Source organism: Schistocerca nitens, chromosome 11 (assembly GCF_023898315.1).
Source record: "Schistocerca nitens isolate TAMUIC-IGC-003100 chromosome 11, iqSchNite1.1, whole genome shotgun sequence".
Classification (NCBI taxonomy): domain Eukaryota; kingdom Metazoa; phylum Arthropoda; class Insecta; order Orthoptera; family Acrididae; genus Schistocerca; species Schistocerca nitens.
This window is the reverse complement of record NC_064624.1, coordinates 55,140,947-55,166,179: the sequence shown is the minus strand read 5'-3', so window position 1 is coordinate 55,166,179 and position 25,233 is coordinate 55,140,947. Positions and strand designations below refer to the sequence as shown.

General features: G+C 40.8%; 1 protein-coding gene across 1 annotated transcript in view; it reads left to right on the top strand.

Annotated features, from left to right (window-relative positions):
- LOC126213201 (zinc finger protein 721-like) overlaps positions 1 to 25,233 on the top strand; it is a 174,268-nt gene that overhangs the window by 88,390 nt on the left and 60,645 nt on the right. The window contains exon 4 of the mRNA XM_049940833.1: positions 3,675 to 3,890. Coding sequence (XP_049796790.1) covers positions 3,675 to 3,890 — 216 coding nt within the window. The remainder of the gene's footprint in view (positions 1 to 3,674; positions 3,891 to 25,233) is intronic.

Sequence of the window (25,233 nt, the reverse complement as noted above, 5' to 3'; positions counted from 1 at the left end):
TCTAACCAGTTTGTCTCTTCTTGTTTGGATGTGCCTCCACACGGTTCATGTACTCTTCTATGCACCTCTTCATTTGTAACTCTCTGTTTGCAGCTCATCTCCATCGTCCTTCTGTAGCACCAAGTTTCTAGGGTTCCTAGAAGCTTATCTCTCATTTCTGAATTGTCTGAGTTTCACGCCTGTGTAGGGCTGCATTCCAAACAGTTGCTTTTGTGATCTGTTTCCTTATTTCCAGGGTTCATGCTGGTTCTTTCTCAAATTAAATACAGGTTTTGTTGTGCTGTGTTCTCGCACAGTTCATTTCTGGCTTCTACCATCCCACGTTATCCTGCTTCCAAATACAAGCTAAAGATCACCTGTCATTTCTCACGAGTAGTGTGTAAATAATGTTGTGGGCTTTCAGATGTAACAGATACACTATCTGATCAAAATATCCAGACATCGCTGTGTAATATGGAGTGTGGTGTGACAGTGGTTTGATTGATTTTTGTACTTATGTGTGTAGTGTGTGCAAGTGGTTATACCATCTCGTCAGGTGTTTTGAATACTCATGATTTCTATAAATAATTTGGTCACCTTTCGCAGTAGAAGACCGGGCACACTACTGCCGTGCTAATTGTTCTTCTTCACTTGGCAGTTAAGTGTGGAGCTGCAAGAGAGACTGTGCTCCTAGTAATGTCACCAAATCAACAGATAATCAGACATCAGATTAACTTACATATTCTTCAGCATCATAAACAATGTTTCACATCAACATCTTTCAGAACACCAGATTAGTATTACAATCGCCTGAGCAGACAGCGTTCCCTATGTGACAGATTGTCACTCGAGGTCCAAATCGACACCTTTCTGTGGACCGAGCTCAGATCTGGAGTGGCACCTGCACAGAGTAAGCTGTCTAACATTTTAGCAGGTGGCAATGCTTTAATAACTGTTCTGCTCCCCAGACACATGGCTCCCTCAGATTACTCCGTCACTGTGCAGAATTACCCACACGGTAGGCTGTCTGTTGTTTTTGCCTAACTTACACACCTTAAGAGACCCGTCAGCTAAGTTAAACCTCAAGTGTGACACGCTATTTCGTACAAAATAGTTTGTGACACCGCAGGAGTCGATCGCCAGATGTCACGAGAGGCAGAATCGCCAGTATAACTAGAATGGAGAATATTGTATTGTCAGTAGAGAAGCAGTAAAAGTGGAATGGATTGCTCGGGAGCACTCAGTGACTTCGAACGTGAACTAGTCGTCAGAGACATTGCGACCCTTGTGAATGTGCCCACATTGACTTTTTTTGTGGTGAGGTGATTATGAAGCAGAAAAGTGAAGGAACTGGCACAGCTAAACTGAGACCTGGGAGACCTCGTGTACTGACAGAGGATGGTTGTAAAAAACTGCTCAAAAGCAACAGAGGGAATGACTTGTGAGTTTCAAAGTGCTACCAACAGTCGAGTAGCACAACGAATGTGAGTATGGAGTTAAAAAGAGTGGATTACAGTGATTGAGCAGCTCTTCGTAAGCCACAGATTTTGGTTGAGCAGTTCCTCGTAAGCCATATACGAGGGTGGTTTGAAAAGTTCTCAGAACAGAATAGAAAAAAAAAAGTACTTATATCACTGAAACTCTTTTTATTTTTCAATGTAGTCTCCTTGTAGACTAATGCACTCGGTCCAATGATGTTCCAGTGCTTTTATCTCATCTCGAAAATGAGTTTCCTCTAGGCCTGCAAAATAGTTGTCAACTCTGGCTATCACTTCTTCATTTGAAGTGAATCTTCATCCACTGAGAAAAATTTTCAGTTTTTGGAAGAGATGGAAGTCTGACGGAGCCGTATCAGGTGAATAAGGTGGGTGTGGTAACAATTCGTACCTTAGTTTGTGTAATTTTGCCATGGCAACGGCACGTGTGTGCGGGCGTGCATTGTCTCTTCCTTGCTAAACCTGACCTTTTTTCATGTATCTTTTGTATGCAGTTTGTCCGGGAGGTTAGCATAGAATTCTCCTGTAATTGTGTGCCCAGTGAGGAGATAATCCACAAACAGAATCCCCTTCGCATCCCGGAACACTGGTGCCGTGACCTTTCCCTCTGAAGGAATTGTCTTTGCTTTCTTTGGTGGTGGAGAATCAGCACATTTACACAGCTTTGACTGTTGTTTTGTCTCTGGGGTATAGTAGTGCACCAAAGTTTCATCTGCGGTCACAAACCGGGGCAAGAAATCTTGTTTGTTTCTCCTAAAATGGGCCAAACATTGTTCCGATATGTCCGTTGTCGTGCGTTTTCAATCTGACATCGAGAGTTGCGGCACACGTCTTGTGGATAATTTTTTCAATTCTGATTCTTCAGTTAAAATGTGATGTACCCTTTCAGATGACACCTGGCGAGCATGAGCAATTCACACACTTTCAATCGGCGATCCTCCGTGACCATTTTGTGCACTTTTGCAACGATTTCTGGAGTAGTGACAGTTTCGGCCCACCGCTGCGCGGATCGTCTGAGTTCTCCCGACCGAATTTAAATTCGTTTGTCCACTTGGCAACAGTTGGAATAGAAAGGAGTAGAATCCCCCAGTGTATTCTGAAAATCGGCACGAATGTCCTTCGCTTCTGTACCTTTCTTTAAGAAGTACTTAATCACTCCTCGAATCTCGATTTTTGTCCGCCTTCGTAAATCACTACACAGGAACAACAGCAGAGCCACGTCACCACTAAAGCTCACTTCTGAGCTAACGTGGCACATGTTTAGGGCAACAGTCCAATGAATATCACGTGAACAGCTCGTCACACTAGTGCTGACTTCTCGTGGTGATTCTGAGACCTTTTCAAACCGCCCTCGTATTTCTGTACTTAATGCCAAGTGACATTTGTGATGGTATAAAGATCAGTGCCACTGGCTTGTGGGTGGATAATTCCAAGTGATGAGTCATGCCGTATTCTGTTGCAATCTAATGGAAGGGTTTGGGTTTGGCGAATGTTATCTGCCACTGTGTGTAGTGCCAGCGATAAAGTGGGAAGGAGGTGGTTTTACGGCACAGGAGTATTTTTTGTTGTATAGGGTGTCAGTCTCCTTATTGTACTTACAAAAGTACTAAATGCAGAAGGATATGAACAGATTTTACATTATTGTGTACGCGTACAGTAGAAGAACAGTTTGGAGACGATGACCGATTGTATCTGCATAACAGTGCACCCTGTCATAAAGCAGAATCTGTGAGGCAGTGGTTCGTGTGCAACAACATTCCTGAAATCGACTGGCCCGTCCAGAGACCTCACCTGAACACAGCAGAACACCTTTCGGGTGAATAAGAATGTGGATTCGCTCCACATCCCAGTGTCTGACATCACTGTTTTCTCATGTTGCAGCTCTCGAGAAAGAATAGGATGTCATTCCTCCACAGACATTTGGAGACCTTATCTGAGGTGTACCCAGCAGAGTTCGGGCAATCGTAAAAGTGAAGGGTACAGACCCCATATTTATGTCCACTAAGAGGCGGCCAGATAGTTTTGCTCAAATAGTGTAGCGTATTTTCAAAATAAAATAACAATTTCTGGTAATAACACATTTATTTTCGATTATGCGTGGAGTCTCGGGTTGGCATTAACCTGGATTTGTGGTTGCCTGCTGTATTTCACAATTTTCAGTATAATTTAAATCAGTAATAAGTTATTTTATGCTTTCAGATTTCAGTGCACAGCGAAGTTAATGTTAAAATAGAAGAAACAGATACCGAAACCTCACCACCTGTTAATGGAACGAGGGAAAGCAGTTTGAAGGAGACGGAGAGTCACATCCAGGTGGAAGACGATGAAACAATCCCATTGTTGTACCCGAAGATTGAAGGAATCAAGACAGAGGCAGAAGATGAGCAGCCATCTCAGCTCTCGAGGTTTGAAGAGGTAAGTGGCTGTAGCTTTCATTCTCTCCCCCGTCACACAATGTGGACACCACCGACTGTTCGTAAACTTTTCAGTTGAGAGCTAGTTTTCCAACAAGCGAAAGGACAAATGGTCAGTACGTAGAGGTGTTGAAGCAACTGTAGACTTCTTAGAAACATCAAGTTATTCAAATAGTAGAGGCACTGACTTATCAAAAGGCACATAAACTGGACTTAGAACGTTGCTAACCTGCAGACAGGTTAGAGTACAACACACATGACCACATATATCTGGCCACCGAGACTGGACCGCCAGCCACTGTGCCTGATGGGAGAAGCAATCTGTAGTGTGTGCTCATTAGATTGTTAATTCCATTTAACAGGTGTTGCATTTCTTTCCCACTTTCACTGAGGATGGCAGTGTCATCACCGATTCTTCTCATTGACATTATTTCAGCCTGAATTGTAATCCAACTATTGAACTCTTCTTTTATTTCTGTCGTAGCTTCTTCGATGTATAGATTGAATGGTAGGTGTGCTACACCTTTTTAATCTGAGTACTCGGTTCGTGATCTTCCATTCTTATTGTTCCCTTTCAGTTCTTGTTCGTCTATATTACTGAATTGCTAAAATTGTCACCTGGTTCCAGTTGCCAGGTTGCCTGTCTAGTGGCTTCCAGAGTCAACAAAAATTTGATTTTCAGTATTTCTTATTAGGGAAGCTTGGGGAATCAGGATAGTGGCTAAATGGGGACAGTTATATAATTTTTATTCTTCAGTAGAAATGAACTGTACAGGGTGGTCCATTGATCCTGACCGGGCCAAATATCTCACGAAATAAGCGTCAAACGAAGAAACTACTAAGAACGAAACTTGTCTAGCTTGAAGGGGGAAACCAGATGACGCTATGGTTGGCCTGCTAGATGACACCGCAATAGGTCAAATGGATATCAACTGCATTTTTTAAAAATAGGAACCCCCATTTTTTATTACATATTTGTGTAGTACTTAAAGAAATATGCATATTTTAGTTGGACCATTTGTTTCGCTTTGTGATAGATGGCACTTTAATAGTCACAAACATATGGCTCACAATTTTAGACGAACAGTTGGTAACATGTAGGTTTCTTAAATTAAAATACAGAACGTTGGTACGTTTGAGCATTTTATTTCGGTTGTTCCAATGTGATACATGTACCTTTATGAACTTATCATTTCTGAGAACGCATGCTGTTACAGCGTGATTACCTGTAAATACCACATTAATGCAATAAATGCTCAAAATGATGTCCGTCAACCTCAATGTATTTGGCAATACGTGTAACGACATTCCTCTCAACAGCGAGTAGTTTGCCTTCCGTAATGCTGGCACATGCATTGACAATTCACTGACGCATGTTGTCAGGCGTTGTTGATGGATCAAGATAACAAATATCCTTCAACTTTCCCCATAGAAAGAAATCTGGGATGTCAGATCCGGTGAACATGCGGGCCACGGTATGGTGCTTCAACGACCAATCCATCTGTCAGGAAATATGGTATTCAATACCGCTTCAACCGCACTCGAGCTATGTGCCGGACATCCATCATGTTGGAGGTACATCGCCATTCTGTCATGCAGTGAAACATCTTGTAGTAACATCGGTAGAACATTACGTAGGAAATCAGCATACATTGCATCATTTAGATTGCCATCGATAAAATGGGGACCAATTATCCTTCCTCCCATAATGACGCACCATACATTAACCCACCAAGGTCGCTGATGTTCCACTCGTTGCAGCTGTCGTGGATTTTCTGTTGGCCAATAGTGCATATTATGCCGGTTTACGTTACCGCTGTTGGTGAATGACGCTTCGTCGCTAAATAGAACGCGTGCAAAAAATCTGTCATCATCCCGTAATTTCTCTTGTGCCCAGTGGCAGAACTGTACATGACGTTGAAAGTCGTCACCATGCAATTCCTGGTGCACAGAAATACGGTATGGGTGCAGTCGATGTTGATGTAGCATTCTCAACACCGTCGTTTTTGAGATTCCCGATTCTCGCACAATTTATATGCTGCTGATGTGTGGATTAGCTGCGACAGCAGCTAAAACACCTACCTCGGCATCATCATTTGTTGCAGGTCGTGGTTGACATCTCACATGTGGCTGAACACTTCCTGTTTCCTTAAATAACGTAACTATCTGGCGAACGGTCCGGACACTTGGATGATGTCGTCCTGGATACTGAGCAGCATACATAGTACTCGCCATTGGGCATTTTGATCACAATAGCCATACATCAACATGATATTGACCATCTCCACAATTCGTAAATGGTCCATTTTAACATGGGTAATGTATCACGAAGCAAATACCGTCCACACTGGCAGAATGTTACGTGATACCACGTACTTATACATTTGTGACTATTACAGCGCCATCTATCACAAAGCGAAAAAAGTGGTCCAACTAAAACATTCATATTTCTTTACGTACTACACGAATATGTAATAAAAAATAGGGGTTCCTATTTTTAAAAAACGCAGTTGATATCCGTTTGACCTGTGGCAGTGCCATCTAGCTGGCCAACCATAGCGCCATCTGGTTTCTCCCTTCAAGCTAGACGAGTTTCGTTCTTTGTAGTTTTTTCGTTTGATGCTTATTTCATGAGATATTTGGCCCGATCACTATCAATGGACCACCCTGTATATAAGAAGGTGCTGCCAACTTCAGATTATGTATCAGGATTCATGTATCAGGAAACTGCCTGACAGGCTACCAGTCTAGTGTTGTGTTCTGAATGTCTCATAAAAAATACCAGTTATTAAGGGTAAGAGCAACAGAAACTTTTGCTTACGAATATTCTGTTTCTTTAAATGTAGTGTAATAAGTGAATTGTTACTCTGATTATGTATTTGTTTCTCGTAGTTTTTAAATCCGAGATCTGAAATGAAGTTACAGCACTTCTTCCATCCGTGGAAAATGGTTTCACTGTTACCAACCTCTGTAGCTAAAAACACTACTCTTTAGGTGAATAGGGACACTAAATTAAAGCAAAATAGGGACAGCACATTTTCCGATTTAGTTTTTACTATTCTCTCACAGATGGTTAAAGATAAATGTGATTGAGCTGAAGATGATACGTGCAAAGTTGTCGAGGGAGGACCACGTGTCATGCTGCAGAGCTATTTGTTGTGCCTTGTTTGTGTTGCCGCTGTTATCTACAAAGTTGTAATGATGATTGTCGAAAAAAGACGGGTGGACAGACTATGTTTACTGTCAAATAAGACAAGCAGTTAGAAGAACGGGTGCTTTGTTCGTCATCTTGTGGGTTCATGTTGGAAAAAGTTGCTTTTTTCTTTACAGAGTAAAATGAAATTGAACATAAGTTTCCAAAAGACTTAAAGGCAAAAATTGTAGGCTTATTGTTTTTTGTAAGCGCAGTCCTGAAATATCGTTCAGGAAGGCTGAAGATCTCTCTTTGTATTGTTACAAGTGCCTTAATGAAAATGACACTGAGCAATATTTTACTTGTTAGGTAAAACCTTGGGAGAACTTAATTTGTTTCATGAGCTGCAATTGTGTTATAATTGTGGTTAATCAGGTTTTCAAATGAATGCTAGACCAAGCAACAATATATTTGCAATGAAACTTTCCAAAGCCATCTATCTGCAGACTTGCATCAAGAGGAGTGAACTTGTTATCGTTCTTGCTTGCACGAACTCCTTCGGAAACTGCGTTTTGCTGATGACAATATTTAAAAGCAAAAAGTTAAATATTTAATTTTCTGGTGGTTTTCCTAGTGGCTCGTTGGTAACAATGTCAGACTCAGTTTGGATAAATGAAGATGCCTTTTTGAAATGGTTGCATTATTTTCAAACTCATTGGGTTCCTGGAAGATGTCTCTTACTTCTGGATGGACACACTTCCCATAAGAGTGAAAAGGCATGGAGGTTTGTGTGGAAAATGACATACAGTCTAGTCATACAACTCAGGGACTTCAACTATTAGGTAGTTTATTTTTTCAAGTATTGAAGTCATATTGTGACATTGAGTGCAGTACTTTTGTGAGAAACAACCTGGAGGAAAGACAAAGCAACAAGTTCTATCTTTTGGAAAGGTTTTCAAAACAGCCTAGTTCACTGCAGCGATGGCTGCTGTTGCTGAGAGTGGGTTCAGATCAACTGGGGTTTATCCATTCAGTGCAAATGCTCTCTCAGAACGCGATTTTCTCCCTGGTTGCATGACAACAGAGGAAGCTGCTGAATATGCTGCTGTGCCCAATCATTGTCCTGTTCCTACAACAACAGAAACCAGCACTGAAAGTAGACAGGCTCCACATCACCTTTGGTATCTTTCCACTGTCTACTTCTGCCTATTATGAAACAAATGGACCACAATGCCACAATGCATCAAGAAGGAAGCAGCGAGCAGTTCACTTAACATCTCCATGAAAATATGTTACAGAAAGGAAAAAAGTGAAGAATTGAAACAGAAGTTGGAGGAAAAAGGGGGGGGGGGGAGGGAAATAGGGTGCTGCCAGTAACATCATGCTCAGAATCAGAGGAAGAAGATGCAATGTGTGGGTTTAGTTGTATAAAATACAGTGGCTGTATATCATCAAAATTGGGATGAAGGGGAAAGAAGTGGGACCAGGAAATGTGTGGGGTGGCTGAGGCAAACAAGAAGTTTCTTTGTGGTAGATGTGTATTTTAAAAAAGACATTCAGAAGAATGCAAGTTGTCCTGAGATTCTCAGTATATCTCCATATTAAATATGTTCGGTAGATGACAAAAGGAGAAGAAATGTTATTGTAGCACTGTCCAGTTTACCTAAGTGACTGTTTAGTTCATCCTCACTGGCATGGGTAAGTAGGGACATTTGGTTGCTAATTTTTATTTTGAATACACACTCTATGTGTTTCATTACAGAAGTGTTATGCCTCTAATTTGTTCCTTAAATGTTATGGTAAAGAATGAACTAGAAAACTTACAGCTTCTAATAACACTAAAACCGGTATTTTAAATTTTCAAATTTTTGTCCTGATTCACTAGAGGTCACCCTAATTGTAGATCTAGTTTAAAAATTTAAAATGCTTTTGTAATCCATCCGTTAAGAGGTATAATCTTAAATTGAAGATTTGCACAATAAGTTGAGAATAAACTCTTGGCATACATCAAATGATTATGTGTGCACAGAATTAGCTGAACAGTATCATAAAAGAAAAATTGTAAGCAGATAACCAAGCTGATTTCCTAATATGTGTGTTGTAATAATTTATTGCAATCTTCCTGTTAATTAAAGAAAGCAACTTGTAGAAGAATTACAAAATAAACTTCTATTTATTTATTTATTTACTTTTTCTTTGCATGGAGTTATCACAGTTGCAGTTTTTGCAAATGTCAGATATAATGTAACAGTAAATTTAAAAAAATATGTTACACAGTATAATAATATCTTGTATCTATACATTTATTACTCTGTGGCTGATATGCTACTGGTTTGTATCATAAGCAGTGTCTTAAAATTCATTGAATGATACAACCATTTTTCTGTCAAAAAAAATATTAATTTGGTGTTAAAATCAATCCCCTTGCATGTTCGTATGTAGTTTGGTAAACAAAATCAAGCTATTTATGCATGGGTTTCACTCTGTAAGTTTTAATTTTGTTCTTTTCCGAAAGTAGTTATGTTTTGTTTTGGTGCTTTGATAAAGTGCGTTATTGTTCTTGATAACTTCAGTTGGTTGATTTAAAAAACTTCATGACATGATTCTCTGTGACTGTTGTTGTTGTTGTGGTCTCCAGTCCAGAGACTGATTTCATGCAGCTCTCCATGCTGCTCTATCCTCTACAAGCTTCTTCACCTCCAAGCACCTACTGCAACCTACATCCTTCTGAATCTGCTTAGTGCGTTCATCTCTTGGTCTCCCTATACGATTTTTATCCTCCACGCTGCCCTCTGATACTAAACTGGTGATCCCTCGATGCCTCAGAACATGTCCTACCTACCGATCCCTTCTTCTAGTCAAGTTGTGCCACAAATTCCTCTTCTTCCCAATTCTATTCAGTACCACCTCATTAGTTGCATGGTCTACCCATCTAATCTTCAGCATTCTTCTATAGCACCACATTTCAAAAGCTTCTATTCTCTTCTTGTCTAAGCTATTTGTTGTCCATGTTTCACTTCCATACAAATACTTTCAGAAAAGACTTCCTGATACTTAAATCTATACTGGAAGTTAACAAGTTTCTCTTCTTCAGACAGGCTTTCCTTGCCATTGCCGGTCTACATTTTTCCACAGTACGCTATTTTTAATGTGTAGCTATGAACTGTATTTGTGAGCTGACTAAGGATATTTAAGCCACTACTCACTTTTCCAAATACAAAATTAATGTGATTTGTTTGCCACAGACTTTCATCAGAGTATGCAATCTGAAATTTACAACTGCCAGTTTATGTTGTTGAAATGTCACATATATTATTTATACTGGTGTTGTAAAAACTGTCTGTTTTAAATGCTAGTAACTGAGATCTGATGATTGATCTAGAGGCCCTGACTGCTGAAGTATTTCACTAATTTTCTTATACCTCTAGTAGCAGAAGATTATAGCTCTTTATATTCTCCACCATAGAATAAAATTTAATTAAATTGAATGGATAAAAAAGATCTACTCATCAAGCAGCTGTAGGAGAACACACATATAAAGGTATTTAAATCTGCAAGCTTTTGGAACCAGAGGTTCCGCCTCCTGGCAGAAGGGTTGAAGGGGGAGGAAGAAGGGTGAATGAAAATGATTGGTAAGGTTTAGGATATGAGGAGAGCTGGCAAAAGCCATCCAGAACCCCAGGTTAGGGGAGACTTACCAAACAGGACGAGGAGGACTGAGTCTTTCCCTCTCATCCTGTGCGGTAAGTCTCCCCAGACCTGGGGTTCTGGGTGACTTTTTCAAACTCCCCCCATTTCTTAAATCTCACCAACCCTTTGTCATCGTCTCTCTTCCTCCCCTTTAACCCTTCTGCCAGAAGGAGGAACTTCTGGCTCCAAAACTTTGCAAATTTAAATGCATTTATATGTGTGTTCTCCTGCTGCTGCTGCTGCACGAGAAGTGAAAATTGAGGACTTAAAGATGGAAGATAGAGTAATAAGCAAGACAGAGATTACAGACAAAGCATAGTGCAAGAGTTAATAAGAGTGGAAAGGTAAGTGCATTATATGTGGTACAGATGGAGGACAGAGAAAAATAGACAAGACAGAAAATAACAGACACAGGTAGTGAAGAAAGGAGTAGCTACTGAGAGTAAATGCTGAGACCAAAGACATTAATGTAAATTGAGACCATGTTTGTGGTGCAAGGGCTGTGAAGCAATGCTAACCTCTCCTTTGCAGGCTTTTTGTTACCTAAAAACTGACGACTCCATCAGTATCCTCCTCGCTGAGAAGGGATATAGCACTATATTACGTGAGCAACAGTAGCATGTAAGCGAGGGTGTATGCCAACTGTCTGACACCTCTATGTAAAACGTCTTCCATTGAGATTATATCCTTGTGATAAAAACTGACCTCGTATAGTCCGTCCTTAAAACCTCGGGCCCTTCACTTCAGTCCGCAGAACTTCTTACCCCACACGAAACTTGCACCCCCACGTTTTACCTTCCTCCTAAGATCCACAAACCCAATCACACTAGTCATCTCATAGTTGCTGGCTTCAAAGCACTAACCAAATGTATATCTGCCTTTCTTTATTAACACCTGCAACCTATAGTACAAAGACTTCCCTCATTTGTTAAAGACACCAACCATCTCCTAGACTGTCTGAAATCTGTGTCTGTCCCACTCCTGTCACATACATTACTTGTCACCACTGGAGCCCCATCCCTCTATACCAGCATCCAAAAAGTACATGGTCCATCTCCTGCTCAACATTGCCCCAACCGCTGCTCACCTTTGTAAAGGATGAGCCAGACAGTAGAGGATTTTACTTTATTATATGGGCTTTCAAATGGTAACTTCATTTTTCCATTGCAGCCAAGCCACAGCCGGCAGTGTTAGCTGCCTGTAAATTCTTTCGTCCCACGGTCTAGTAACAGGAAGTCAGCACCGAGGAAGGGCACCTTGATCACACGCCTCCCTCATGTGCTTATGAGGTAACGCCACCCCAGGCATCGCTTAGCAGGTAATGCTCTGGAAAGTGCCGTTGCCTCCCCCGCAGGTTTCTCGGTCCCGACCAATCAGAACGGAGGAAGCCGGATGGTGTGTCGAATATACCCGGCGACCGTCGCCGGGCCTGCTCTCTTGTATTCTTGCTCACCTGCAAGTCAGACACGTGCCCTGTACCACTTCTCCTGGTGCTGCGGCACTGTGGACTTAGTTTTGGCAGACAACAACTTCCATTAGCTTCGCAAACTATTTTTCGCCAGACTCTATGCTCTGGCTCACCCTCACCTCCCTAGGCCTACGTGACAACTTTTTAAAATGCTTTCACCAATAAATGGTCTCTGTCTAAATATTATCCTATTCATTCCATAACGCCCACCGCCTTCCCGTATGCCCATACTGTACACCTTGTTCCAAATTTGTGATGTCTTTCTTGCTTACTTTAATCACCTTGTAGACTCATGATGAAGCTCTCAAAATACATTTTCCCAATTAAATTTTGTATGGTCCTATTCCGAACCCCATGCCACTTTTGTCAGTGTTGATATCATTGTCATTGAGGGTCAGCTACACACTTACGTTCACATTAAACCCAGTAACAGTACTTACATTTTGACAGTTTCCATGTCAAACGTTACCTCCTATACAGCCTTGGCATTCGAGGTAAACTTATTTGCTCAGATGCAGACTCTTTACAGCAATACACAACCATTCTCCCTTCAGCCTTCACTGGACATAATTACTCTGCCAGTGTAGTTCAAAAGCAGATTTCCCAGGCCATCACATCCAATCCTGGTACTGCTGATCTCCCCCCCCCCCCCCTCCCCCACCACCACCACCCTCTTGTCACTCAGTGTTATCTTGGTCTTGAATGTCTTAATCAGCTACTTTGACAAGGCTATGACTTCCTAAAATTATGCCCTGAAATGAGGTACATTCAGTCTGACATTTTTCCCACGGCACCTAGAATAGCCTTTCATTACCCTCCCAATCTCCATGATAGCTTCTACGTTCCATTTGTACCCATTTCTCTACCCTCTGGCTCCTGTTCCTGTTACTGTTCCCTCTGTAAGGGTTTCCCTATGCACCCTCTTACCACCACCTATACCGGCCCTGTAACTGGCAAAACATATACAGTCAGAAGGAGAGCCACATGTGAAATGACATGACATATACCAGCTGTTCTATACACACTAATCGGCCTTTGACATTGATATGGCTACCACTAATTTATCATTTAGGTTGAATGGACAGAGATAGAGGTTGTATGCTGGCAACACACAAGATCCTGGTTCAGAGCACACTCTATAGCATGACAGTCGTGACGTCAGTGCCTGTTTCACCACCTGTGCCATCTGGATTTTTCCTCCGGACACCAGTTTGTCAAAACTCCACTTATTCTCAATAACTATTCCTTTCTTCACTTCCTTTTAGTTTTTCTGTATATTTTATTTTCTTAGCATGTCAAAATTCCCCCCCCCCCTTCCCACCTCTACCAGCTCTTATCGACTCTTTCATGATGTTTTGCCAGTAATCTCAGTCTTGGTTATTACCATACCTTCCGCCTTTAAGCCTTGTACAGAAATGTATCTCCCATGCCTTATCTGTCCAGTTACCCACACCTCCCAAAGTCCCACCATCCGACCACAAAGGAGTATTCCCCTCGTGACTCAGTACCTTCCAGGCCTGGAGCAACCGAACAACATTCTCTGCCAGGGTTTCGACTATATCGTGTTGTGCCTTGAAATGAGGAATGTCCTACCCACTATCCTCCACACCCCTCCCACAGTGGTGTTCTCCCACCCCTTGAACCCACACAGTATCCTTGTCCATCCCTGCTCAACTTCTGCTCGCAATCCATTGCCTCAGGGCTCATATCCCCGTAATAAATCTAGATGTGAGACCTATCCCATACATCCTCCCGCCACCACCTACTCCACTCCATTCACAAGCATCATCTAACACATCAAAGGCAGGGCTACCTGTGAAACCACTCATGTGATCTACAAGCTAAGCTGCAACCACTGTGCAGTGTTCTGCGTGTGAATCACAGTGAACAAGCTGTCTGTCTGCACGATTGCACAATTGGCCACCGACAAACTGTGACCGATAGACAGCTGTACCAGCCAGTTTCTGAGCACACTGCTCAACACAACATTCTTCACTTCAATTACTGCTTCACAGTCTGCACCATCTGGATCCTTCCTACCAACACTAGCTTTTTGAATTGTGCAGATGGGAACTTTGCCTGCAATATCTCCTACATTCCCGTTATGTCCCTGGCCTCAGCCTTCACTAGTTCATGTCCTTCACCCCTTCTCTGCTTCCAGTCCAGCACTACACAACCTTTTATTCCCCAAATGCACTCACAGTATTTTTACTTCTCTCCTTTTGCCTCCCCCCCCCCCCCCCCCACACACACACACACACTTCCCAACTGCACCTAGCTGCCCTCCCCTCTCCCCACCCTGTTCCTGCATGCTCCCACAAGCAGCATCTTACCATCATCCATACCTATCCTGCTGTCCCTTGCCCCCCCCCCCCCTCCCCCCTTCCACCCTGCCTGCTCCTTACACCCACCACCCAGCAAGCTACATATACCACTTATATATTTTTAAATAGTGATCATTTTCATTCATATTTAATATTGGTTGGTTGCTCAGTAGGGGAAGTGAAATAGTTATTAGAAATATATAGTATTTGTAACAATATTATGAGAAGGAAAGTTGCTACTCACCATATAGTGGAGTTGTTGAGTTGCAGATAGGCGCAACAAAAAGACTTTCTCTCTTAAAACTTTCGGCCAATGGCCTTCGTCAACAATAGACACACATGCGTGTACACACACACACACACACACACACACACACACACACACACACACACCTGCAGTCTCAGGCAACTGAAACCACACTGCTTAGTATTTTTCATAAAGTTACCACACTGTCATTTGTTGATGATGGGTTTCCTGTTAATTATCTTGGGACCTTTACAGACAACTCTATTGCTTTGCTGTTGATCTACTTCCTATGGTTAACAATTTCAATTTTAAAAGTTTTCATTGCCTGTTTCTAGTGTTCCTTAATAACCTGCACAGTCGATTTTTATGTGTTCTACATCCTGGGTTACTCAGACAGGCCAATAGCCATAGTGTCCCCAAAGGACTAAATAGAAGTCATTCCATTTGTTGTCAGATCCTTTCTCCTGGTACATAGAATCCGATTTCTGCTCTACTAATTAATATTTAAAGGTGTTACTGTTTGGTGTATTCAGAATTCATTTCTGCAGAAAAATCTCTGTTAGTTTTGGCACAGCTAGATTTATTTACTCATCACCTAATGAAAGTGATGGGAATAATGAAAATCTTACTACTGTAATACATTATCTATAACATTTCTGCCAATTATATGATCTAGTATTCTAGTGGAGCATGTAACAATTACACTAGTGTATGTGCTTTCTATATTTAAAGGATTGTGTGAGCCTAATACGTTAGTGAGTTTCAAGATCGCTGTACTGTTTGGATTTTCATCTACAGGGTGTCTATATTTAAAGTTCCAGTTTCAAATGCTGTAGAAAGAGAACCATTGCTCCGAATGATGTCAAATTTGAACATGTTATTAATGCAGGGGAAGATTCATGGGAAAAAAAAATAAAAATAAAATAAATTAAAAAATATATATATATTAACAAGAACTTGACCGATAAATGGCACTGTAAGTGTCGGAATATGAACAATCACTCCCTGCTGGTAGAGCCATTTAGCAGGAACAGTGACTGTGCACCAGTAGCCCTGCAAAACTTCTGGTCACTTAAGCGTGTTAAAAAAAGGCATTGGTCTGATGTCTGCTAAGGGTCTGGAGAGAATGATTACAAAATTCAAAACGACTGGTTCTTTTGAAGTGCAATAAGCCAGAGGGAGGAGAGCAATTGATCCAATGTCTGTCAAAGATGGGGCCACAGCATTGCAGGAGGGATCGAGCAGTGGTGTGCCAGCGTGCAGTGTGTGGAGAATTGCCTGAATATGGGACGTGCCTGCGAGCACAGTGCATAAAATCCTACGAAACATCCTGCACTGCTCTTCATACAGAATCACCCACATTCAGGAGGTGCTTCCTGCTGACCTGACAGCGATACATGCGTTCACTGGAATGTTTTGCTCACATGGAAGTGGACAATTAATGGCCACGGAACACTCTGTGGATAGACGAAGCCTATTTCCATCTCCAAAGACATGTCAATATGAAGGATTGCAGAATAAGGGCAGCAGAAAATTCGAATGCTCATTAACTGGAACCACTTCGTTCTACAGATGTGACTGTGTGGTGTGGGTTGATGACGTCATTCATAGTAGGGCCATATTTTTTCAAGGTGATGAGTTCTGCGGGTCCTGTTACCTGTACTGTCGGTGGTAAATGCTGCAAGAGTATTTTGCGCACTGACGCCATCCGACCTTTCAACAGCGTGGAAGTGTAGGTAGAATTATTTTTATGCAAGATGACATTTCTCAGGACATTGCACAGCCAATGCAGCAGCTACTGTAGAGGCATTTCGGAAATGCTAGAATTATCACTCATCATTTTCCTAAAGCTTGGCTCTCCAGATCACCTGACCTTAAACTGTGTTGTTTCTGGCTGTGGAATTATTTGAAAGATATTGTGTTCAGTGCTCCAGTTGTAGCTGAATTGAAGGCACGCAAACACATTCTGAACGTGACCACCGACACACTCTGATCTGTTTTGTACCGTACTGTTCTGAGTACCAACTTGTGGCAGAAAATGGTGGACTGCATATTGAACATGTCATGTGCTGGTCTCACAAGAATTAGAAACTGACATCATTTTGCTTTTTATGTGGTCTTTAGCCCCAAGACACGTAAAAGCAAAGTCATTTTGCTTTTTATGGAGTTTTTGGACCAAGGACAATTAAAAATTGATGTAATTTTGCTTTTTATGCTGTTTTTGGCCTCTGGACAGATAGAAAAGGATTTTTCCCATGCAGTGTTGTGAAATCTTGCCATGGTGGATGGGCTTACCTAATTAACAGTGCGACAACTGTTGACTGCTGAACTTGTGCCATCGTGCACTGAACAGTACGGATGGTGTAACGTACAGTTCAAACCGTAGTCGTCATATTGCAATTCATCTGTCATTTGTAGCCTACCCCATTTATGTGCCATCTGTTGGTATAATTTTAGTTTTTTTCCTGTGATGTTTCCTGTTGGGTCAAAATACACTGATCAAATTTGACATCATTCTGAGCAGTGCTTCTCTTTTTACAGCAATTTGAAATTGGAACTTTCATTATGGACACCCTGTATCTCACAATCATAAAGTATAGTAGGCATGCCCATAAAGTGAGTTTCCCACTTGCCCCACAGCTGGCAAACAATATGCTGCATGAACCAATTGTGTGTAAGTGATAGAGTAATGATGTGGCATGACACATGCGCTAATGGAACTAATGTCTCACGATGGCTTTGTAGCAGTGGTTGAAAATGGAGGACCGTACTCCAGCTTCTGCCACGTGTGAAGCACGGTCGGTGATAACAGTTTTGATACACAGAAAATGAAGTCAACTGAAATTCATCAACTGTGCCAGTTCTACGGGCCTTGTGTCAGGAGGAAGACAGTGCATTGTTGGTGCAGAGACTTTGCAGCAGGTTGCCAAAACATTGATGATGGGGAGTGCAGTGGGAGGCCATACACCATTGCAGGCGACCTCGTGTAGCTTGAGCGAAAACGCACGGTGAAGGATCGTCACTTCACAATCGTGGAACTTGGCAGTCAGTTCCCAGACTTGTGTCCCTCCTCATTGCACGAAATTGTCACGGGCAACCTTCTGTTTCTGAAATTGTCCACATGGTGGGTGCCAAAGCAAATGACTCCAGAACACAAAGCAAAGCGCGTGGGTGCAGCTTCAACTTCCCTGCAGTGGTACTGTGATGGTGGCAACTGGGGTGGGTCGTCGCAGGGGACGAGGTGTGGGTTGCACACGTTACTCCAGAAACAGAGCAGCTGTCACTGCACTGATGTCACTGTGGCTCTCCCTGCAAGACAAAAAATTCTAACAGATCCTGTCGGCATAGAAAGTGTTGTGCTCAGCGCTCTGGGACAGATGAGGAGTTCACATCATTGACTTCCTGACCAGCGATGAACAGAGATTGCTGAGCATTACTGCAAAAGAATGCAGAAATTGTGACAGGCCATTCAGAATGAGCAGTATGAGGTGCTCAGTCTTGCTGCACGCTAACACTCGGCCACGAACAGCTCGACAGACAGCAGCTCTCTTCCAAATGTGTGGCTGACAGATATTTCACCACGCAGCCTACAGCCTTAACCTCACTTCCAGTGATTTCCACCTGTTCCAGAATCTCAAGAAATTCCTGTCCGGTTGATGTCAGCATTTTCGGACTAACAGAGAGGTGGAGACGGTTGCTACAGAGCGGTTCCAAATCCAGAATTCTATGACACATCCCACAGTACGATAAATGTCCGAATTCAAGGTCGAGTAGTTCAACAATTTCTGTATCTTTCCAATAAGTCTTTCAATTAAATTGTGTTTCGTTATTTTTCATGACCCCATGGAAACTTAACTTCATGGATACACCTCGTAGTAAGTTCATTAGGACCAGTCTGGACAACTACCCTACATGTCTATCCATGAAGCACAATACATCTGCATTTGGTGGGTGATATACTCCGGTCACTTTATGCTTAGTTAACTTAAGATCATTTCTGTGGAGCACAAGACCTATAATTTCAACTGATCCTTGTTTGGTGTCGTGTTCAAGAAAAGACATTGTTTTAACTACTGTATGTTTAAAGTTCCACACCACCACTTTGTCACATTGCCTGCAATAACAGTTTGCTAGTAAGTAACCTTCTAATCTATAGTATAATATTTCATGTTCAGTTATTGGTAGCACTTGTGGTGAGAGTTTCTCTACAAATATTTGCAATAATTCTAGTGTTTCTGAGGTATCGAATATTTAAACACATTCTCTTTAAGCTCTGTGTTAAATGACTGGTCACTTATTTCACAGCATGGCTGTTCTTCAAGCAAATGTGACTCAGGTGCATGTAAACTACATCCCTAGCCACTAGCGTGATGGTTCTTTATCCTGAAAAAGCCATGTAGTTGTATGACAGAACTATTAAATCCTCTTCCTTAATATCTTTGTCGCACAGTTCACTTATCTGAGAAATTAGCTCAGCCTTTCCTTTTCTGTGTATGTGCAGTCGATGGCTTGTGTGTTCGTCATGCTTCATTTTACTTAAGTCTAGCAAATGTACGTAGGTAAACTCATTGCACAGTTTTTTTTAGCTTAGAATTGTAGAACTGTACTTATTTATTTTAATACGATCACTGTGGCAGATCATGTCACGCTAACACATTTGTGACGATGACGTTTGTATTAAATAACTTTGGCAGTATGCGTAAGGGCTGTCTTGCTTTCATTTTTATGCATGTCATTGCTGCCGCCTATAATCGCAATGTTATCATCTTTTCTTAGTTGTCTTGTCTCTGTTATAATATGAGCCGACACTCCAATTAATGTGGCTTAACCTCCACAAAAATGGCGTTTTTGATGTATACCTTGACAAATGCAAGTGGGCAGAACTTTTTAGTGGCTGTCTATATACAGTAGTAGTCCTTTGGTACATATTGGGAAATTCATTTTTGGATTTAAGAAATGTTATCCTTTTTTCCACTTTGCTTATGTTGGTTATATTAGCATTTAGTTTCAAAAATTTATTTGACAGTGATATTACTGGTCCTGAACTTACATGTTGTTATAGAATTAATTGTACAATAGAAATAACTAGTTTGTGTCCAAAGATCCAGCATTCTAAGAAGTAGTACTGTGTGTCACTGCAGAAGTTTTAGTGTAATCTGTAATGTATCCTCTTACTAGAACGGACTCTTGTACAATTAAATATCTGCATCTTACTTTCATATTTTATCTTCTTCTGTCTAACAAGACACTGTTTTGTCTTTTACCATCTCTTACTGGGAGAATGATCATTTGACTAATGACAGAATTTTATTTATATTAGTGACTTAAAGATGTGTAACGCACCATTGTTATTAAACAACGGAAAATCCAGGTCTTTTTGTTGTGCCTGTCTGTGACTCAGCATCTCCACTATATGGTGATTAGCAACTTTCCTGCTCATAATGTTGTTACACACCATCGTTATTATCATATTACATAAATGTTTCAGAAGGTAGGTTTCAGCTGAACTTTGTCCTCTGAAATGTATGTGTTTCCTTTAGTTCTTGAGATGATATTTCTTTCTTCATATCTCCCAGTGTGGTATATCTCCTTGTACCTCTAAGCTTTTACCTTCTGTTTTTCCTTCAACAATAGTTTTTGTTGCAAATGGGTTTTCCTTAGAATGTGTTCAACTGACTTCACTTCTCTCTTTCTTCTGTATTTTGAGAGTTTTTGATTTTGTTACTCCTTTGTACATTCTGCCGTACCTTATTCTGTCTATCCATCTAATTTCGTCTGTTCTCCTCCACAGCTAGATTTCAAAGCTTCCCCAATGTGTTTACTCTTTCATGATTAATGTACAAGTTTCTGACCCATATGTAACAAAACTCCAAACAAAGCATTTTTGCAAATTACTTTCTTAGGGCAGTTCCTATTGCACTTGTAGCCACTAATCCTTGTATGTTTTTTAATGCTTCCTTCTCATGCCCTATCCTCCTCCTCATCTCTCACATTCAGCTTGCCTTTGCATTAAATGTTTTTCCTAAGTATATGAAGAAGTTTATTTGTCCAAGTTTCTTTACAAAAAAATGTAAGCCTACGGCTCCGGCAGTTGCACATATCGTATCTGAGCATATAGTGTGAAAGTACTTAATACCATCCCCTTGTTCCTCTCAGACATTAAACAGAAAATAACATTTGTGATATAAAAATAATATTTACATTTTCTCATAAATGTGCCAACCTGATGTATGAATCCGAAATGTATTCACAGTTGCGAATACGAATAACCGTCAGATGTACAAGGGAATGATGAGAACGAAAATGTGTACCAGATTTCCCACTTTACATGGGCGATTGCCTTAACCAGTTTTGCTACCCATGCATGACTCAGGGTCAGACCCAAACTTCCATATGTTGTCATTTCTGTGTCATAACCTGTGCTCGTACACACAGGGGAGGATATTTTAATTGAAAGTTGCTGTCTGGTGTTGCTAATACGATATTGCAGTGTTTGTGTTATTAAGAAGAATGATGCAGTGTTCCTTTGGACATGCATGCATGTGTTGGTCCAATATGAATTTTCATTATCGTCATTCCTTTATGCAGCTAATGGCTGCTTCAATTCTCTGAAGTTAAACTTCTATCCTGGGACAGCTGCCCATTACTCTTATGCCTGCTTTCTGTCTTGTGACTACATAGATACTTACACATTAGGTTCCATTAAGAGAATGCTCTTAACAAAACCGGGAGAGGGCTTATACTCAAATTATACAAGATTATGACTACCTTTATTGGTCTATGAATCTGATTTATGGGCTCCAGTCACCAAACCATTATGGAGAATTGAAGCAGTAGAACTGAGACCTTAGAGATCTTTGTCAGGATACAAATTAGAAGATCATAAGAGGAATAGTGAGTTAAGACAGAAAGTCCACTTTCTAGGACTAATAGAGAAGATCCAACAGTATAGAAAGGAATGGTATGGTCCTCTATTATGTATGAATCAAAGCTAGGTACTAAGGAAAAACTACAACTACAGATCCAAGGATAGAATGAGGGTAGGACAATGACAAAGAAGTAACTTTAAATTTCTTGGTTTTGGAACAGGCAAAGATGCCTAACCCAAAAATGTACATTGTGATGATGAAAGCTTTCACACTGGCTCATAGCAGCATTCCTTTCTTTTGCATTCTCATCCACTACAACCAATGAGATGAGTCTTACACAAAGTGGTGGCAGCTGTTGACATGGCAGTTTCTACTATATCTACATCTATATGCCTCAAGCTACCTTGTGGTGCATGACAGATGGTGATGGTAATTTTAGTATCACTGTCATTTTCTCCTTCTGTTTCATTCGTGCATGACATATAGAAAGAATTATTGTCAGTAAAACTCTGTACAGCATCTAATTCCCTTGAATTTGCTGTCATGATTATTTTGCTAGGTGTATATGGGAGGAAGCAATATGTTCCCAACACTTCCAGGGATGTACACTCTCGGAATTTTAATTGTAAACATTTCTGTGATCCGGGAAAACTCGGGAATTTTTTCATCCGGGAGAAAACCCGGGAATTTTTTAGAATTCCGGGAATTTTTCATTGTTTTAGTTTTCAGTTACATTTTTGTAATTTTGACTGGTAAGAACCGATACTCTAGCAAAGGATATTACTGTATCCCACTACTGCAGAATAATACTTTAATAATAAAACATAAACGACAGAAAAAAACGAAAACAACTTATATTGCAAAGGAAATGCGCCATATACAACGACACACAGTGCTCATGCAAGCGTCTGCCAACATTCAAAATGTGTCAAAGGTTTTAGGAAGACAGTGCAATACTTCATAACAACAAACTGCCTCCGATGAGCGTGAAATCACAACTGTTTACATTAGATTCGTTTTAGCATTACGAGCGGGCTCGTGCACATGCGTAGTTGAGTCGCGTTTGAGTTTTAGATTCTCCCGCTTCTGGCTACAGGAATGTGGCTGTTGGCTGTGCAAGCAGTCGCAGCAAGCAGCTACATGCTACCGGGCAGTGTGCGATTTGCAGGGGGGGGGATTTCCCCCTCTCTGCATCAGACCATCCGCTCCTCTGGTTTTAGTTTATGCATCCCAACCTGATATGTTTGTTTCCCACGCACTGGAGTAAAACTTTACATATAATTTAAATTTGTGGAGCCGAACACTGAAAGTTTTTAATACAGTCTTACTATTAATACTATTAATATGTTTGCTTATTAATTTTGAAAAAGTATTATCTAGTAGTTATTGTTGTTGTCTTCAGTCCAGAGACTGATTTGATGCAGCTCTCCATGCATGTAGTAGTTACGCATTTCAAAACGTTTAGAACTAAATCATCATTAACATGTTGTCATTGTTGCTTTCGTCTAAGGTGCGCCATCCGTTTACTTGCGAGCTTGTATCATGGTGGACGAAAGTACAACAGTTTCCAATAAAACTTGTTTAATAATATACGTATGCTTGTCCTTTGAGGGAGTTGCTTGCGATTATTTTTTTGACATTGTTGAATGGGAGGGACAGGAGAATGCATTTTCAGCACACTGTTCGCAGCTCTTGAAAAGTATGGCATTACAAATGATGAACTAAAAAACCACCTTGTAGGCGTTGCAACAGATGGTGGCTCAACAATGCTTGCACCTTTCAAAGGCGTAGCCGCTATACTGCGGTGTCATTTACATAAGGATTTAACCGTCGTTCATTGTATGAACCACAAAATGAAATTAGCTGTCCACAATGTTATGAATGATGTAGCAGATGTATACCATATAAAGGTTTTTTTTAGATTCCTTATATTCTGTGTTTTCCCGAAGTCCTAAAAATCAGACTACTACAAAGTGTTTCACAAGAATTATCGTCACAGCTATTAAAACTAGGCCATATTTTTCGCGTACGTTGGGTTGCTTCCTCATTTAATGCTTTTTGAGCTTTTCTTGAAAGTCACAGTTCTCTTGTCCATCTCTTTGAAAAACTGAGACATGATGGTTCCTGATCAACTCAGGAGAGATCTAAATTTGAAGGTTTACTAAAACATCTCACAAAGTGGCTTTTCTGATAGTGCATACACGTGAATAGTGAGTTTCGGCATTAACATCTATTTATAAATAACTGTTTATCCATGGGTAACGCCACGGTCCAAGTTAGTAACATTTATAATTATACTAACCCCCTAAGACATCCCCCCCCCTCCCCCCTCCCCCGCCCCCACTGGTAAAAGCACAAATCGCACACTGCTACCGGGAAAAGGGGTGCCAAATTCATATTCTTGAGGAAAAAAACTTGTTTCACAAAGCGCCTAGCGTCCAGCGCACGTTTGTCGATCGATTATTCGTATGATTTTGAAAAGCTTCCCTGTTGGTTTTTGAACATTTTTAAACACATTTTAAGTTGATTTCTGAATGAATCATAAGTTGATTTTTGATTGCGTGATGTCTCTGTCAGGAGAACCCTCGTCGCATCTAGAAATAAACTTTCCGCAGACAAAAGGGGACGGGGCTGTACGAGCTGAGCAGAGTAAAGCTGAACGGATGAATGCCAATCGCTGTCTGATTATGTGGTTGATTGGGTTTGCGAATGATCAGTGTTGTTATAATTACTAGCGAAATCTATAGATTCAGACTACAGGAGTCGAAATAAACCACTGACAGGAATAACACGTGAGAAAGATTACGTATTATCTTCTCGGTGTATCCAAGAAAATAAAATTTTGCCAGAAATTTTTTGGCCAGATCGCTTTCTAGTAAGGACCAGTTGTACAGGCCCTAGCTAGCAGCTGCTTAAGGTCTATTTTGGAGTAACGCGGTAAACGTGTTGTACGAAAACGTAATAGCGCCTAACCGGAAAATAATTGCGGGATAACTAAACCTGTGATTCTGGTAGGGTTAGTGAAGTTAATCGGCGAACAAATTTTGACAGTGGCAGGAATAGCTTCAGAATTGGTGATAAGACTGTTTGTTAGAACGTGGAAGGAGAAGAAACGGGGACATCACACAAATTATGGAAGAATAAGGCGATTCCAAATTTATATAAAAATTTTGTAATACTGCTTTTTGATCTCAGGCTTGAGAAACTGATGCGTATGAATGAAGTGTGAAACTATTTGCTAACATAAAGCTTTTTGCTTGTAGTAGGCCAAATACGCATTGATATTGGTACATCGTGAATTATATTCTGTCTTGTTATAAAAATGGGCATTGGTGCCAAAACAGTCTCGTTTATTTGGTGTGTGTTACAAAATTTCTGCAATATTAGAAAGGCCTATTTTGTTTTATCTAGCAGACAGTGACAAAATAGACGTAATCAGATCAAGAAACAACACCAGTCTTGGGTATTATTTGTGTTAACAGCGCGTTAGATAATGACATTTCAATTTTTCATGTAAGTTATTAGCTAATAGGCAATAAAGAGTGCAAATTTTCTAAAGAGTTCTTGTTCTCCTGCTTACAAATTATCCCATCCGCTGTTTATTGCGAGTTTT